The following is an 18848-nucleotide window of genomic DNA, read 5'->3' on the forward strand; positions in this document are numbered from 1 at the left end:
TCAACCTGCTCACTGTTAAGCCCCGCCCTCTCGCTCACTGTGAACTCACCTGTGAAAATACATAGATCAGCTGTTTCTGATGTCATCACCTCACGGTGGTGTGTGTGTGTGTGTGTGTGTGTGTGTGTGTGTGTGTGTGTGTGTGTGTGTGTGTGTGTGTGTGTGTGTGTGTGTGTGTGTGTGTGTGTGTGTGTGTGTGTGTGTGTGTGTGTGTGTGTGTGTGTGTGTGTGAGAGAGAGAACATGTTTTTATAATACGTGTGTTATAACACACAGTGGCCACTGGGTGAGGATCTTCTCAGTGAGAACTTATAGGAACACCTGTCCTGTTAGCCAATCACGTGGCAGCATCTCCAGGTAAAGAGTCCACTTTTCTTAGGAACCTTCTTAAAGGGATAGTTCACTGAAATGAAACCTCCCTCATCATCTCCTCAGCACTCTGATGGGGGGGGGGGGGGGGGGGGGGGAGTAACTAGTGACCGATTCTTCAGACGTAATAAAACATAACCTGCCTCCATCCTGCTGCTGTGACGTCATCAAGTGACCACACGCCCCCACTTTCATATTCAACTGGGAATGACGTCATTTACACAAAGTGTTTAGACTCAATGTCTCTGATGTCTCCTACGAGGTGCGTTCATGGACCCTCGGACACATCGTGTGGCTAAGTCCGTTAGCACCTCCACGTCCGGAGGAGGAGATTTAATAAAACTAATCCTGAACCGACTCTGACCTGAAGATTTTCATAATAACATGTTTGAATTCTCTAAAGGAGCTTCACTGCTTCCTAACTTATCTCCTTTAGGAGAGGAAACACAGGACCATCCTTTATGAAAGGAAAGGAGCTTCACTGCTTCCTAACTTACCTCCTTTAGGAGAGGAAACACAGGACCATCCTTTATGAAAGGAAAGGAGCTTCACTGCTTCCTAACTTATCTCCTTTAGGAGAGGAGACACTGAACCATCCTTTATGAAAGGAAAGGAGCTTCACTGCTTCCTAACTTACCTCCTTTAGGAGAGGAAACACAGGACCATCCTTTATGAAAGGAAAGGAGCTTCACTGCTTCCTAACTTATCTCCTTTAGGAGAGGAGACACTGAACCATCCTTTATGAAAGGAAAGGAGCTTCACTGCTTCCTAACTTATCTCCTTTAGGAGAGGAGACACTGAACCATCCTTTATGAAAGGAAAGGAGCTTCACTGCTTCCTAACTTATCTCCTTTAGGAGAGGAGACACTGAACCATCCTTTATGAAAGGAAAGGAGCTTCACTGCTTCCTAACTTACCTCCTTTAGGAGAGGAAACACAGGACCATCCTTTATGAAAGGAAAGGAGCTTCACTGCTTCCTAACTTATCTCCTTTAGGAGAGGAAACACAGGACCATCCTTTATGAAAGGAAAGGAGCTTCACTGCTTCCTAACTTATCTCCTTTAGGAGAGGAGACACTGAACCATCCTTTATGAAAGGAAAGGAGCTTCACTGCTTCCTAACTTATCTCCTTTAGGAGAGGAAACATGGGAGTTATTTAGACTTTCCAAACGCACCCTGTGTCTGTTTTGATCCTCTGATGTCATCTGTCGGCAGCTTTTACCTCCGTCCACTTAAAAGGTGTCAATATGCAACATTTTAATATTTTGTTTTTAATTATTTACTTGTATTTCTTATTTTTGATAATTGTGATTGTGATCAAATTCATAATTTGTATTAATTAATTTCGTAATTTGTCTTCACTTAATTTCTGTCAAATGAAAGACAGTAAAACACTTATTTAGTTTCTCAGTCCAGAGTTCTGAGGTGTTTCACTAGAAAACAAGATGAGAACTAAATCTTTTATCTTTCTTGTTTTTGACCACTTTTATTTTGGTATTTAAAACAAATGTTTCACATGATAAAGAGAGTGAGACAATTATAGAACATAGAAAAACAAACATATAAACAAAAAGGACAGATTTCATCTCCTGCCGCCTCCTGGAGGGGTTTCATGAAGTTTGTGTGGATGTGACGTATTTGTCTCTAAAACATGTTGTGTTACTATTGGTAGATACAGAAACTAAAATGTCCTCATTAAAAGTGATTTTTACAAACATTTTATCATTAAGCCGGATGTTGTGCTCATCCTGACGTCATCGCACAAACGAAGATTTTTATAAAAACGTGAACATGTTTTATTTTAAACTTCAGGATGTGTTATTTTACTCCTCCAGCAGGAGGCAGCAGAGCCGCCATCAGTGCATCGGATACAGGAGAAGAAGACGCTGGTGGACTTCCTGTCAGTGTGTGCGCGTGTGGATCGTTTGAAGCGGGAGATTTTTCTGATTCTGATAAAAAACCAAAGAGAAGAAGATGGTGAGAAACATCACGAGACTAGCCTGCTAGCGGCTAGCCTCTTAGCTGCTAGCCTGTTAACTCCTAGCCTCTTAGCTGCTAGCCTGTTAACTGCTAGCCTCTTAGCTGCTAGCCTGTTAACTGCTAGCCTCTTAGCTGGTAGCCTGTTAGCGGCTAGCCTGTTAACTGCTAGCCTCTTAGCTGGTAGCCTGTTAACTGCGATTCTCTTAGCTGCTAGCCTCTTAGCTGATAGCCTGTTAACTCCTAGCCTCTTAGCTGCTAGCCTGTTAACTGCTAGCCTGTTAGCTGCTAGCCTGTTAACTGCTAGCCTCTTAGCTGCTAGCCTCTTAGCTGGTAGCCTGTTAGCGGCTAGCCTGTTAACTGCGATTCTCTTAGCTGCTAGCCTCTTAGCTGATAGCCTGTTAACTGTTAGCCTCATAGATGCTAGCCTGTTAGCTTTTTAGCTGCTAGCCTGTTGGCTGTTAGCTGCTGTTTCACTGATTTAGTTTAAACGCTTCATGTTCTGTCAAACCGTGACTTATCCATGGCAACAGATTCTTCTCAGTTTATAAACACGCTGTTCTGATTGGTTCACTCACTGGTTTGTTGTCATGTGAATGTTCCTGTGATTTTATGAATGAATTGTTTACCTTGAGTTTCACTGATTGGTTGATTTCACTGTGTCTCTGTCTCCAGGCAAGAAACGCTGAGAAGGCCATGTGAGTGATGACATCATCATCCGTCAAAATGACGACTGAGAAAAAACACAGATGAATTCTAATCGAAGACTTTCAGACTCAGATCTTTAATATTTAATCTGTCTCTGTCTCTCAGGACGGCTCTGGCCCGGTTCAGACAGGCTCAGCTGGAGGAGGGCAAAGTCAAGGTGACCCGTCTGTCCCCTCTGACCCATCTGTCTCTCTCTGACCCGTCTGACCCGTCTGTCCCTCTCTGACCCGTCTGTCTCTCTCTGACCCGTCTGTCCCTCTCTGACCCGTCTGTCCCTCTCTGACCCGTCTGTCTCTCTCTGACCCGTCTGTCCCTCTCTGACCCGTCTGTCTCTCTCTGACCCGTCTGTCTCTCTCTGACCCGTCTGACCCATCTGTCCCTCTCTGACCCGTCTGTCTCTCTCTGACCCATCTGTCTCTCTCTGACCCGTCTGACCCGTCTGTCCCTCTCTGACCCGTCTGTCTCTCTCTGACCCGTCTGTCTCTCTCTGACCCGTCTGTCCCTCTCTGACCCATCTGTCCCCTCTGACCCGTCTGTCCCTCTCTGACCCGTCTGTCTCTCTCTGACCCGTCTGTCCCTCTCTGACCCGTCTGTCTCTCTCTGACCCGTCTGTCTCTCTCTGACCTGTCTGTCCCTCTCTGACCCGTCTGTCTCTCTCTGACCCGTCTGACCCATCTGTCCCTCTCTGACCCGTCTGTCCCTCTCCGACTCGTCTGTCCCTCTCTGACCCGTCTGTCTCTCTCTGTCTCTGACCTGTCTGTCTCTCTCTGACCCACATGCCTCTCTCTCTCTGACCAGCATGTCTCTCTCTCTCTCTCTCTCTCTGACCAGCATGTCTCTCTCTCTGACCCGTCTGTCTCTCTCTGTCTCTGACCTGTCTGTCTCTCTCTGACCAGCATGTCTCTCTCTCTCTGACCCGTCTGTCTCTCTCTGTCTCTTACCTGTCTGTCTCTCTCTGACCCACATGCCTCTCTCTCTCTGACCAGCATGTCTCTCTCTGACCCGTCTGTCTCTCTCTGTCTCTTACCTGTCTGTCTCTCTCTGACCCACATGTCTCTCTCTCTCTGACCAGCATGTCTCTCTCTCTCTGACCAGCATGTCTCTCTCTCTCTGACCCGTCTGTCTCTCTCTGTCTCTTACCTGTCTGTCTCTCTCTGACCCACATGCCTCTCTCTCTGACCTGTCTGTCTCTCTGTAGGAGAGGAGACCTTTTCTGGCGTCAGAGTGCAGTGAACTTCCCAAAGCTGAGAAATGGAGACGACAGGTACAAACACACTGAACCACACACTGCAGTAATACTACACACTGCAGTAATACTACACACTGCAGTAATACTACACACTACAGAAACACTACACACTACAGTAACACTACAGTAATACTACACACTGCAGTAATACTACACACTACAGTAATACTACACACTACAGTAACACTACACACTACAGTAATACTACACACTACAGTAATACTACACACTGCAGTAACACTACACACTGCAGTAATACTACACACTACAGTAACACTACACACTGCAGTAATACTACACACTACAGTAATACTACACACTACAGAAACACTACACACTACAGTAACACTACAGTAATACTACACACTGCAGTAATACTACACACTACAGTAATACTACACACTACAGTAACACTACACACTACAGTAACACTACACACTACAGAAACACTACAGTAATACTACACACTGCAGTAACACTACACACTACAGTAACACTACACACTGCAGTAATACTACACACTACAGTAACACTACAGTAATACTACACACTATAGTAATACTACACACTATAGAAACACTACACACTACAGTAACACTACACACAAGAGCAGGGGTCGGCAACCTTTACTATCAAAAGAGCCATTTTGCCCCGTCTTCCACCAAATACAATTTGTCTGGAGCCGCAAAACATATTTGATAACACAGCTTATGAAGTTTTTAATACAAATGATATAATATAAACTATAGTTTGTGGCATTTATGAACGACAATAAAGAAAACTGTTGACATTTTATAGCTATTTTTACCTGTTACAACAAAGGAAATCACGAAACTCTTATGAAGAGGAGAAGAAAATACACTGGCATGTGAAGGCCTACTTTGAAATAAATTAAACACAGAACTATGCAGGACTATTTGAGTCCTCCCCATATTTGTGGGAAATGTATAAAATAAGAAGTAGACCACTTTGAAATAAATAAACACCTATAGCTGCAGCCTAATAGCTTAAAAGATATATTTTAGTTGACGGACATAGAAACGGAAGCTCGGTACAAACCAACAGCAGCTTCTGCTCTGATCAAGAAGCTGCAGCGCTGAGCAGCTGAGACCAGAGAAACTCGGTGTTTACACTGTTTCCAGTGTTAAGAAGCAGCCGGTCAGTCACTGAGCGGCTCTGATCTCACTGTGTGTGTCTCTCTGAGTGAGTGGGGGCGGGGGGGCGGATCCCCGGGCCTGTGCGTGTGCGTGTGCGTGTGCGTGTGTGTGTGTGCGCCACCAGATAGCGCGCACACACACTCGCCCGCTCCTGGTATTTCATGATGGCCTGATACGATGATGATTTAAAAAGTGAACGTGATGTTCACGTTCATCATATGAAAACTGATTCGTTAAGTTCACCGTTCACATGCACAACACTGTACAGAGCCGCTGCTGAGGGGCTGAGGAGCCGCGGGTTGCCGACCCCTGCACTAGAGTAACACTACACACTGCAGTATTGATGTGTCTGTGTTTCAGATCATCAGTGAAATCTCGAAGAAAGTGGCTCAAATTCAGAACGGTGAGTTCAAAGCTACATCATGAATTAAAAATACATACAATTTAAATAAATACATAGAATTATAATAAATATAAGAAACTTTGTAGTTTGGCTTTTTGAAGCTAATGTACTGACTTGATTGTTGTTGTTCTGGGTTTGTTCCTCATGGTTGATGCACTTATTGTGAGTCACTTTGGATAAAGGTGTCCGCTCAATGTAATGTCTGGCTATCAAACGATTACAATTATTAATCTGATTAATCACCATTTCTAAATGCCTAAAAAATCAATTTTTCTCTGTATATTGTTGTGGGAACAGAAAGATAAATGACAGAAGGCGATGTATACATTTAACATTAGTTTTTTTATTGATGACAAGTCCAAATGATAGTTATTAAGATTGAGAAATAAAATCAAACTAAAACATACCACACCTTAATTAAACTTGGCTGTCTCTTTGCTTTGCTTCTGAGCAAACAAAGGATGATGTTATTTAGAACATTTCAATTTTTTTATCAACTCAAAGAACCTTTATCCTAAACCATCAGGATGGTTGAATACAACTTTTTTTCAGGTTCACAGTTCATGTTTTATTGGGAGGATTCAGGTGACAAACGTCCGGTCACGTGTTTGGTTCTGAATCGATGGAGCAGCTCATTCTGCGCATGCGTTAGTGCGTTAACAAAATTGAATGCGTTAATTCCACAAATTAATCATCCCATGTTAACGCGTAAATTTTGAAAGCCCTAAATAAAACCAAACTCTGGCTCCACCTACAGGTTGTAATGTAACGCGGCTAAGTTAGTGAAAATGTTTTGAAATTTCTCCATGTTGTTTTCTCTGGTTGTTTTGGTCACTATCCTGCGAGGGGGAGGGGCTTAAGAAAAAATGTCGAGTTTAGGGGAAAGAGAGGGAGGAGTCTAGAAATCAGGGGAAGGGGGTTCTCTTTGCGTGTTTTTTATGTCCTGATAATTATTGATTTGTAAATATTGGTGACGCAGGTATTCATAATAAACTGTGGCAGATATGAAGACAAACCTGTCTGTCTCTCACCTGTCTGTCTCTCACCTGTCTGTCTGCAGCTGGTCTAGGGGAGTTCAAGATTCGGGATCTGAACGATGAGATCAATAAGCTGTTGAGAGAGAAAGGTCACTGGGAGGTTCGGATCAAAGAGCTGGGAGGACCCGACTATGCGGTAAATAAAAAGAACTACCACAATAATCATATTAATAATGATAACTGACAAGTCAGTGACAGCTGCGTCTGCAGACGTAAAAAGTATATTGTGACAAAACATGTGACAGTTCATCTGTCAGTCAGCCACCTCCCAACAGCTGGTCTCACCATCGGGGGTGGAGCATCAACCCTGCAGTCCACCTCCTTAATGTCCTGAGCCACAGCTGCGTTTAGAAACGTAATCATCTTTAATGGAGCGTTCACACTGAACACGTCGAGATTACATACAAAGTCGATGTCTGCAAGTGGCGCTATACATATGAAATTCGCGTCTATCGTGTCGCACCATTCACGCTTGTCCAATGCTCAAGTTATAAAATACTTGAACTTGGGCGAAAACTCGTTGTGACAGCCAATCAGTGCTGACCCCGACTCAAGCCAGAGGGTGATCACGCCGCTCAGCCTCAGGTGGAACTGGAAACAGCTGTCCTCCAGACTGAAGGTCCCTGTGTGCTCCTCTGGATCGGTGGAGTTAGCTTCTTCCAGGACTTCTCCTCTCTTCCGCTGACGTCCCCTGGTGTTTAAACAATGTACAACAAAGTAATTGTAGTTGCTTCAGCCAGTCGTCCTTGTGTCTTCCGGAGGAGAACAGGTAAATACTCACTGGTTGTGTTTATTCACGTGATTAATCCGAATAAATGCAAATGATCCTGCGCCACGAATCGCGCGTTAAGGGCGTCATCAAATTTGCATCGCATTTGGTCTGAACGCAGCATAAGAGAGGAAATAACCAGCACATTAATTGATGATGAAATAAAGATCAGCTGATGTTGTTTCAGCGTGTCGGTCCCAGGATGTTGGATCATGAGGGGAAGGAGGTTCCAGGAAACAGAGGATATAAATACTTTGGAGCCGCCAGAGACCTGCCGGGAGTCCGAGAACTGTTCGAGAAGGAGCGTACGTAAACTTTAAATCTTCATATGAACATGTACTGCTCTCTTTGGTTATTGGTTCTCACTGATCATGTGACTTCCAGCTGCTCCAGCACTGAGGAAGACGAGGGCGGAGCTAATGAAGGAAGTCGACGCAGAGTATTATGGGTACAGAGACGAGGACGACGGAGTCCTGCTTCCTCTGGAGTCACAGTACGAGAAACAAGGTGAAATTATTTTATTATTATTTTAACTTTATCATAACATAGTCAGATTCTTTATGAATCCAGTCAGATAACATCGTAACAGTCAAATTATTTTATAATCCAGTGAGTTATTTTTACAGTTATAATTTCTTGCTGCTGTGAAGTTATATAATCCACCTGTGAATGATGTTGAGTAGATGCACAACCTGACATTTTGTGTGTCTGTGTGTGTGTGTAGCTGTTTTGGAGGCGGTGCAGAAGTGGAGAACAGAGAAAGAATCTTGTTTGTCTGGAGACAAACATCTGGAAGAGGAAGAGGAGGAGAACATCTACAGCGTCCATAACGAGGAGGTTAACTGTCCCTTTAACTGCTCATCACTCGGCCAATCAGCTGATGACACATCGCTGATGTTTACCATGTGGTTTCTTGAAGTCACCTGAACGATACAGCAGTTAGTTATTTAGTAGAGTGAAGTCAGTGAGTGTTTGATTTGTGTTTCTGTGCAGCCCGATGATGACGAGAGCCGGGAGGAGCAGGAGGGAGAGGAGGGAGGAGTCTCCTTCATCGCACACGTACCTGTTCCCTCACAGAGAGAGGTGAGACACACACACACGTTCATTTATCTACACTTGGGAGCAGAGATGTCCTCACATGGATGCTAATACAAGCCCACACACAGAGGTGAGACAGCTCTGCCTGTCTCTGGGACCCGTCTCACTGCTCTGACCTGTCTGTTTCTCAGGTGGAGGAGGCTCTGGTCAGGAGGAAGAAGATGGAGTTGTTACAGCGCTACGCCAGCGAGACGCTTCAGGCTCAGAGTCAAGAGGCCAGAACTCTGCTGGGACTCTGACCTGTCTGTCTGTCACCTGTCTGTGTTACATTTGATGTAAATATCTTGTTTCATATTAAAGTTTTTTCAGACCAGTTTGTTGTTGTTGTTTGTTCACATCAGTATTAAACCGACAAAAAGACAAAAGTTGTCTCGAGACGTTAACACCCCTTCGGGGATGCGATCTGCCAGCTTGTCCCGCCTTTATTGCTGTTGCCTAGCAACAGAGCTGCAGTTGGAAAAGTACGTTTTAATGCCCCTTGTTTTTTTAACATGTTTAATGTTAGTTAATGCCAGCGCCATTACCTCGTACAAAAACTGTTTCATCTGAGAAACATTCTGGGATATGTGGACAGAGCGACCCTCCTGCTGGAGTCAGTGATGAAGTCGGTCTTTAAATGCAAATAAAGACACATGTTAATGTCACGGTAACGACAATGTGACGGCACGACGAACAGGATATATAGGATTTGTTTGTAAAAAGATTGAAATAGTTTATACTGTGTAAAAAAACATGTTTATTCACATGTTAATGTGACATCAAACCTGTTTCTATCACATTCAATGACCTTTATTGACATCCGCACATACAGACACAATGTTGTAGACAAAGTGTGTGTGTGTGTGTGTGCACATGCACGTCCACGTCCTTCAGTCTCTTTTTGAGTTTCATCATAAGGTTTCAATCAGGCAGCTGATTGGTTGATTGGTGGCAGCCTGCTGCAACATGTGATTGGCTGATTAATGGCTGAACGCTGCATGTGATGTCATGTGAGAGAAAACTGTTGTCAGCCGCATTTAATCAGTGTGTGTGTGTGTGTGTTTGAGTGAAATTGTGTGTGTGTGAGAGTGATTGTGAGTGTGTGTGTGTGTGTTTGAGTGAAATTGTGTGTGTGTGAGAGTGATTGTGAGTGTGTGTGTGTGTGTGTTTGAGAGTGATTGTGTGTTTGAGTGAAATTGTGTGTGTGTGTGATCGAGTGTGTGTGTGTTTGAGTGAAATTGTGTGTGTGTGAGAGTGATTGTGAGTGTGTGTGTGATCGAGTGTGTGTGTGTGTGTGTGTGTGTGTTTGAGTGAAATTGTGTGTGTGTGAGAGTGATTGTGAGTGTGTGTGTGATCGAGTGTGTGTGTGTGTGTTGATTCAGGTAGAGTTTGTTCCTCGAGTGTTTCGGTTGTTCTTACCTGATGTGACATCAGATTGTATTTATTGATTATTGATTGTTTTGAAGTTCCTCTGTCAGACATAACAGTTGCCCCTCCCCCTGATGATGTCACAGCTGGGTCAGTATAACCGAGCAGCAGACGGACGCTCTGACAGACAGACGTCATGTGGTGTCGAGGTTTCCTGCAGCAGACGCTCAGATGCATGTCGACCAGTAGACAGGTAAGTGTGTGTGTGTGTGTGTGTGTGTGTGTGTGTGTGTGTGTGTGTGTGTGTGTGTGTTATGGGGTAATAAACCTGATTGCTCACTGACATTATGTGGACCCGTCTGTATTTGTCCTCATGAAGTTAAATGTTCTTCAGATGGTTTCAGGTCAGTTTGAGACAGAAGTGATGTAAATTAACTGTCACGTTATTCGTAAAGAACAAGATTACACATGTAAACGCGCATAAAGAAATATTAAAAACATTTAGAATAACCATATTTAAAACAGGTTGTTGAACCTGTTAGAAGTTGTGACAGTAACTTTAAAGTTTACCTGTCTCTGTCTCACCTGTCTGTCTACGGCAGGCTGGTGTCCTCCTTGACGTGGACGGTGTTCTGCTCCGTGGCGGCTCAGTGATCCCGGCTGCTCAACGAGCTTTCCGGAAGCTTCTGGACCAAAACAAGAACTTCCTGTTTCCTGTTGTTTTTGTCACCAATGCAGGAAGTTGTCAGAGACATCACAAGGCCCAACAACTGTCTCATCTGCTGGATGTCAAGGTAAGATAGACAGGTGGATGACAGACAGACAGGTATTGGTCCATTTGTCTTCATGCGCTGTGATTGGACCAACACAGTATGTGACCTCTCTCTCTCTCTCTCTGTGTCTCTCTCTGTCTGTCTGTCTGTCTCTGTAGATCGTCCCGGAGCAGGTGGTTCTTTCCCACAGTCCTTTGCAGATGTTAAAGAGTTTTCATGATAAATGTGTCCTGGTGTCGGGACAAGGGCCAGTGGCGGACATCGCCAACACGTATCCTTCAGTCAACCCTTGACCTCTGACTGACCTTTGACCTCTGAGCATTTCAATCATGTCTGTATAGATATGTCATGTGGCGCCCCCAGTAAGCCAGTGGTGACTTGTGGTACAGAAACTCTCTGTGATAATCATCAGATCGACAAACATCTAGAAAGAAAGAATCTGATCGTTTAACTTGTTGTTGATCATCTCATGAAGAGTTTATAATCAAATCCTGTGACGTAATGAGAACCTGAAACTCTTTACGAGTCTCTGATTGGTTGGTTTGAGTTTTGAAGTCTTGACCGTGTCGTCGTCAGTTTGGGTTTTCAGAAGGTGGTGACCATCGAGCAGCTCAGAGAACATCACCCCCTGCTGGACATGGTGGACCATAACAGGAGACCCAAACTCCCTGTGAGTACTTTTCTTGTGTAGCACTGTTAGCTGTAGGCTTTAGCTATTAGCGCAGTGTGACCATGTTTTCAAACCCCTAACCCGAGACCCTAAAGTGTACTGCACATGCATGTACACACATTTTTATTATTAATTTATTCAGCACAGAAAACAAGTTTTTCGCTCACAACTTAACAAAACATAGTTTATTTGAAAAACCTATAATAGATCTAGTAAACACAAAACACAAGGATTATATTGGTGTCATATTACAATTCATTGATTGTCAGATACTGTAAAACACAATGTATCTGTCAGTGAACACAATCCCAGGCGGTCGCCTCAATGGTCGACTGTGACAAAAAATGGTTTAAAACAAAGTTAGTCACGATTGTGTTGAAAGAAACTAAGTTTGACGAGTTTGAAGATTTTTATGCTCAAACTTTTATGTGTAATCATGTGATTTAACAGTTTGTTCTGTTTCAGTTGACTCCTCTGAGGACGATTCCCAAAATAGAAGGTAACGCAACCATTCAGTGAAATTACGCAACAACTATACAACAACTACATAATAAAACAACACAACTTCCTGTGTTGCCATAGCAATCATACTGTTCGGGGAACCAATCAGATGGGAGACCAACATGCAGCTGTTGATTGATGTGCTGCTGACCAATGGGAGTCCTGGCTGTGAGTACGACGCACACCTGTCGACTCAGCTGCCAGTTCTGGCCTGTAACATGGACCTGATGTGGATGGCCGAGGCCCCGTCTCCACGGTAAGCAACAAAACAAATCAATGATCGGTTTAGGTAACATGTCATGTGAAGGGCCTGTGGTCCACATGTCAGTTTTGACTCTTCCGTGTTGCTGTAGCTTTGGTCACGGGATGTTCCTGCTGTGTCTGGAGTCCATCTACAGGAAGTTGACAGGTCAGGAGCTGCAGTACCAGGCGCTGCTGGGAAAACCAAGTCTGCTCACGTACCAGTACGCTGAGCATCTGCTGAGGCTGCAGAACCACAACCAGCGGATAAACACTGTCTATGCCATCGGGTAACCAAACTGAGTGTAACACCGTAACCAAACTGCGTGTAACACCGTAACCAAACTGCGTGTAACACCGTAACCAAACTGAGTGTAACACCGTAACTAAACTGAGTGTAACACCGTAACCAAACTGAGTGTAACACCGTAACTAAACTGCGTGTAACACCTTAACTAAACTGCGTATAACACCGTAACTAAACTGCGAGTAACTAAACTGCGTGTAACACCGTAACCAAACTGCGTGTAACACCTTAACTAAACTGCGTATAACACCGTAACTAAACTGCGAGTAACTAAACTGCGTGTAACACCTTAACTAAACTGCGAGTAACACCGTAACCAAAATGCGTCTAACACCGTAACTAAACTGCGAGTAACTAAACTGCGTGTAACACCGTAACCAAACTGCGTGTAACACCGTAACCAAACTGAGTGTAACACCTTAACTAAACTGCGAGTAACACCGTAACCAAAATGCGTCTAACACCGTAACTAAACTGCGTCTAACACCTTAACTAAACTGCGAGTAACACCGTAACCAAAATGCGTCTAACACCGTAACTAAACTGCGAGTAACTAAACTGCGTGTAACACCGTAACCAAACTGCGTGTAACACCGTAACCAAACTGAGTGTAACACCGTAACTAAACTGCGTGTAACACCGTAACCAAACTGAGTGTAACACCGTAACTAAACTGCGTGTAACACCTTAACTAAACTGCGAGTAACACCTTAACTAAACTGCGTGTAACACCGTAACCAAACTGCGTGTAACACCGTAACCAAACTGAGTGTAACACCGTAACTAAACTGCGTGTAACACCGTAACCAAACTGAGTGTAACACCGTAACTAAACTGCGTGTAACACCTTAACTAAACTGCGAGTAACACCGTAACTAAACTGCGTGTAACACCTTAACTAAACTGCGAGTAACACCTTAACTAAACTGCGTGTAACACCGTAACCAAACTGCGTGTAACACCGTAACTAAACTGCGTGTAACACCGTAACTAAACTGAGTGTAACACCGTAACCAAACTGAGTGTAACACCGTAACTAAACTGCGTGTAACACCTTAACTAAACTGCGAGTAACACCTTAACTAAACTGCGTGTAACACCTTAACTAAACTGCGAGTAACTAAACTGCGTGTAACACCGTAACTAAACTGCGTGTAACACCGTAACTAAACTGCGTGTAACACCGTAACCAAACTGAGTGTAACACCGTAACTAAACTGAGTGTAACACCGTAACTAAACTGCGTGTAACACCGTAACCAAACTGAGTGTAACACCGTAACTAAACTGCGTGTAACACCTTAACTAAACTGCGAGTAACACCGTAACTAAACTGAGTGTAACACCGTAACTAAACTGCGTGTAACACCGTAACTAAACTGTGTGTAACACCGTAACCAAACTGAGTGTAACACCGTAACCAAACTGAGTGTAACACCGTAACTAAACTGCGTGTAACACCGTAACCAAACTGAGTGTAACACCGTAACCAAACTGAGTGTAACACCGTAACCAAACTGAGTGTAACACCGTAACTAAACTGAGTGTAACACCGTAACCAAACTGAGTGTAACACCGTAACTAAACTGAGTGTAACACCGTAACTAAACTGCGTGTAACACCGTAACCAAACTGAGTGTAACACCGTAACCAAACTGAGTGTAACACCGTAACTAAACTGCGAGTAACTAAACTGCGTGTAACACCGTAACTAAACTGCGTGTAACACCTTAACTAAACTGCGTGTAACACCGTAACTAAACTGCGTGTAACACCGTACTCAAACTGAGTGTAACACCGTAACTAAACTGCGTGTAACACCTTAACTAAACTGCGAGTAACACCTTAACTAAACTGCGTGTAACACCTTAACTAAACTGCGTGTAACACCGTAACCAAACTGAGTGTAACACCGTAACTAAACTGCGTGTAACACCGTAACCAAACTGAGTGTAACACCGTAACTAAACTGCGTGTAACACCTTAACTAAACTGCGAGTAACACCTTAACTAAACTGCGTGTAACACCGTACTCAAACTGAGTGTAACACCTTAACTAAACTGCGAGTAACACCTTAACTAAACTGCGTGTAACACCTTAACTAAACTGCGTGTAACACCGTAACTAAACTGCGTGTAACACCTTAACTAAACTGCGTGTAACACCTTAACTAAACTGCGTGTAACACCTTAACTAAACTGCTTGTAACACCGTAACTAAACTGCGTGTAACACCTTAACTAAACTGCGTGTAACACCGTAACTAAACTGCGTGTAACACCTTAACCAAACTGCATGTAACACTGTAACTAAACTGTGTGTAACACCGTAACTAAACTGCGTGTAACACTGTAACTAAACTGCGAGTAACACTGTAACTAAACTGCGAGTAACAACGTAACTAAACTGTGTGTAACACTGTAACTAAACTGTGTGTAACACCGTAACTAAACTGCGTGTAACACTGTAACTAAACTGCGAGTAACAACGTAACTAAACTGTGTGTAACACTGTAACTAAACTGCGTGTAACACCTTAACTAAACTGTGTAACACTGTAGCTAAACTGCGAGTAACACCTTAACTAAACTGCGTGTAACACCGTAACCAAAATGCGTCTAACACCTTAACTAAACTGTGTGTAACACCGTAACTAAACTGTGTTTAACACTGTAATCAAACTGCGTGTAACACCTTAACTAAACTGCGTGTAACACCGTAACTAAACTGCGAGTAACACCGTAACTAAACTGCGTGTAACACCGTAACCAAACTGCGTGTAACACCTTAACTAAACTGCGTGTAACACCGTAACTAAACTGCGAGTAACACCTTAACTAAACTGCGAGTAACACCTTAACTAAACTGCGAGTAACACCTTAACTAAACTGCGTGTAACACCTTAACTAAACTGTGTGTAACACCGTAACTAAACTGCGAGTAACACCTTAACTAAACTGTGTCTAACACCTTAACTAAACTGCGTGTAACACCGTAACTAAACTGTGTTTAACACTGTAATCAAACTGCGTGTAACACCTTAACTAAACTGCGTGTAACACCGTAACTAAACTGCGAGTAACACCTTAACTAAACTGTGTGTAACACCGTAACCAAACTGCGTGTAACACCTTAACTAAACTGCGTGTAACACCGTAACTAAACTGCGAGTAACACCGTAACTAAACTGTGTTTAACACTGTAATCAAACTGCGTGTAACACCTTAACTAAACTGCGTGTAACACCTTAACTAAACTGCGAGTAACTAAACTGCGTGTAACACCGTAACTAAACTGCGTGTAACACCGTAACTAAACTGCGTGTAACACCTTAACTAAACTGCGAGTAACACCGTAACTAAACTGTGTTTAACACCGTAATCAAACTGCGTGTAACACCTTAACTAAACTGCGTGTAACACCTTAACTAAACTGCGAGTAACTAAACTGCGTGTAACACCGTAACTAAACTGCGAGTAACACCGTAACTAAACTGCGTGTAACACGTAACTAAACTGCGTGTAACACCGTAACCAAACTGAGTGTAACACCGTAACTAAACTGCGTGTAACACCGTAACTAAACTGCGTGTAACACCGTAACTAAACTGCGAGTAACTAAACTGCGTGTAACACGTAACCAAACTGCGTGTAACACCGTAACTAAACTGCGAGTAACTAAACTGCGTGTAACACCGTAACCAAACTGCGTGTAACACCGTAACCAAACTGCGTGTAACACCTTAACTAAACTGCGAGTAACACCGTAACTAAACTGCGTGTAACACGTAACTAAACTGCGTGTAACACGTAACTAAACTGCGTTTAACACTGTAATCAAACTGAGTGTAACACTGTAACTAAACTGCGTGTAACACCTTAACTAAACTGCGAGTAACACCGTAACTAAACTGCGTGTAACACGTAACTAAACTGCGTGTAACACCGTAACTAAACTGCGTGTAACACCGTAACTAAACTGCGTGTAACACCGTAACTAAACTGTGTATAACACCGTAACTAAACTGCGAGTAACACCGTAACTAAACTGCACTGAACAATGACAAACTGCGTGTAACACTGTAACTAAACTGCGTGTAACACCGTAACTAAACTGCACTGAACAATGACAAACTGCGTGTAACACTGTAACTAAACTGCGAGTAACACTGTAACTAAACTGCGAGTAACACTGTAACTAAACTGCACTGAACAATGACAAACTGTGTGTAACACTTTCAGTTAACCAAACCACCATCCTCTTGTTGCTTAGTGACAACCTAATGACGGACATCTATGGTGCTAACCTGTATAACCGCTACCTGGCTCAGCAGCATGCTGCCATAACTACCAGCACCAAGTTTGTTGCCCAGGGAACAGGGAGTCAGGTGACGATGGCGGTTTCGGAGGAGGAGCTGGTGTCCACTGCTGCTCAGTGTCGCTCCCTATTGGTTCGTAGTGTCTCATCCTTTAATGGACCAGTCTGCAGGATTTAAAAGCTTCACTCCTCACAGCTGCTCTGCCTGTCTTCAGGTGTGCACAGGCGTCTATAACCCTCGCTCCCCGTTGCCTAGCAACCAGAGCAGCACCATCACCGAGACAGTGTTCCACGGTCACAGAGACCTGGTCCTGGAGCCAGACCTGGTGGAGCCAAGTCATGTGGTGGAAGATGTGGAGGCTGCAGTGGATCTGCTGCTGCAGGAGGAGGCTGCTGTTACACCTGACCTCTGACCCACCGACTCACTTCTGTTGTCCCATCAAGATCGATGCAGAGGACCTGAAGAGGTCTCACTCTGTCTGTTTATCAGGATACTGTAGACAGTTCACATCCACATCTGGTCCATGGAGCAGAGTCTGAACTCTGAACTCACACGAGTTCTTTAACCACTTTGATAGATTAACAGCTGTTCTGATGATGTGACTCTTGTAAAATTAGTGTGTGTGTGTGTCATTTTATTTTATTAATGAACATTTGAACAACTTTTTATTTTACTGACCAATTTAATAAAAAAATATTCTTTAATATTTTAGATGATATATGTTCAAACTGAATAAACAAAGAAAATCGTATCGAATTTTTTTTATTTGAATCTTTTTTGGTGTATTTTGTTTTTTAATGACAAAACCCTCAACCTGAATTATTTCATAAACATGTTCCTCATAAAAAAAAACAATTCTCACACATGATCTCTTGAAAATGTTCAAAAAACAGTGTGTGTACATGTTGTGTAGTTGGTGTTTGTGAAGCAGCAGCAGCAGGTTGTTTCTGGACATGTTGTGTAGTTGGTGTTTGTGAAGCAGCAGCAGGTTGTTTCTGGACATGTTGTGTAGTTGGTGTCTGTGAAGCAGCAGCAGCAGGTTGTTTCTGGACATGTTGTGTAGTTGGTGTTTGTGAGGCAGCAGCAGCAGGTTGTTTCTGGACATGTTGTGTAGTTAGTGTCTGTGAAGCAGCAGCAGCAGGTTGTCAGGTCGACTCGTTCAAACAGGAACATGTGGGAACATCCAGGCGAGGGGCGGAGCCTGTAGAGCAGCAGGGGCGGAGCCTGTAGAGCATCAGGGGCGGAGCCTGTAGAGCAGCAGGAGGCCGGACATGACGTATAAACTCTGCTGTGGAAAGATCAGTGTTGTTGTTTACAGCTCATCCACACCGGCCCTTATGATAATAACTATTTGTATAGCACTGATCTAAACAAGGTTACAACGTGCTTCACAAGATCCATGGCAACAATTAATGAATACAAATAAATGTTATTCAGTTCAGTTAAATTATAAGCACCAGATCATAACATGTTAATTGAAACTTAATTTATAGAGAAACCAACAGTTCCCACAATGAGCAGCTTTGACGACAGAGAGAAAACCCTTTAAACTGGAAGAGAGAACCAAAGTCGGTGTGGAGACCTCTGCCTCGACCGGGTGGAGAGAGAAGCCGCAGATCAGAGGACTTTAGATTAAAACATGGTGTTTCCAGTCGAATATGAATGTCACCACAGGAGGAGTCCGGAGGCAGGTTATGTTTTATTACGTCTGAATCTGTCACCAGTTACTTCAGTTGTTTTGGATTCTGCTCTCACGCTGTTTAATCCTGAGACTCCCGAGATCCCCCCCCCCCTCGTAGTGCTTAGGAGATGATGAAGTTTATTTTAAAGTGAACTTTCCCTTTAACCGTTGACCTGCCCAACATGGCGGCGACAACAGGACACTTCACAACAGGAAGCAGAGAACCAGCCGCGCATGCGCACTAGC

At 43.6% G+C, this 18848-nt stretch overlaps 3 protein-coding genes across 3 annotated transcripts in view; all 3 read left to right on the forward strand.

Annotated features, from left to right (window-relative positions):
• The first annotated feature begins 2223 nt into the window (after positions 1–2223).
• isy1 (ISY1 splicing factor homolog) lies at positions 2224–9080 on the forward strand. Its single transcript, XM_034586656.1, has 11 exons — positions 2224–2346; positions 3022–3044; positions 3160–3211; positions 4253–4318; positions 5821–5863; positions 6924–7036; positions 7857–7974; positions 8054–8176; positions 8394–8506; positions 8663–8752; positions 8899–9080. Exons 1-11 carry the CDS (start codon positions 2344–2346, stop codon positions 9004–9006), a joined length of 852 nt encoding a protein of 283 aa, XP_034442547.1. The 5' UTR covers positions 2224–2343; the 3' UTR covers positions 9007–9080.
• A 1129-nt stretch (positions 9081–10209) lies between these two features.
• Positions 10210–17835, forward strand: zgc:77375 (uncharacterized protein LOC402927 homolog). The gene is made up of 9 exons (XM_034586651.1): positions 10210–10367; positions 10717–10908; positions 11046–11158; positions 11464–11557; positions 12023–12056; positions 12140–12314; positions 12412–12588; positions 16876–17053; positions 17136–17835. Exons 1-9 carry the CDS (start codon positions 10311–10313, stop codon positions 17331–17333), a joined length of 1218 nt encoding a protein of 405 aa, XP_034442542.1. The 5' UTR covers positions 10210–10310; the 3' UTR covers positions 17334–17835.
• A 900-nt stretch (positions 17836–18735) lies between these two features.
• The window catches only part of pcif1 (PDX1 C-terminal inhibiting factor 1), an 11840-nt gene continuing 11727 nt past the window's right edge, over positions 18736–18848 (forward strand). Inside the window, exon 1 of the mRNA XM_034586639.1 lies at positions 18736–18848. This exon is cut by the window's right edge and continues 108 nt beyond it. The gene's annotated coding sequence lies outside the window, so the exon portion shown is untranslated.

The sequence above is a fragment of the Hippoglossus hippoglossus genome, chromosome 5 (genome assembly GCF_009819705.1).
Source record: "Hippoglossus hippoglossus isolate fHipHip1 chromosome 5, fHipHip1.pri, whole genome shotgun sequence".
Taxonomy (NCBI): Eukaryota; Metazoa; Chordata; class Actinopteri; order Pleuronectiformes; family Pleuronectidae; genus Hippoglossus; species Hippoglossus hippoglossus.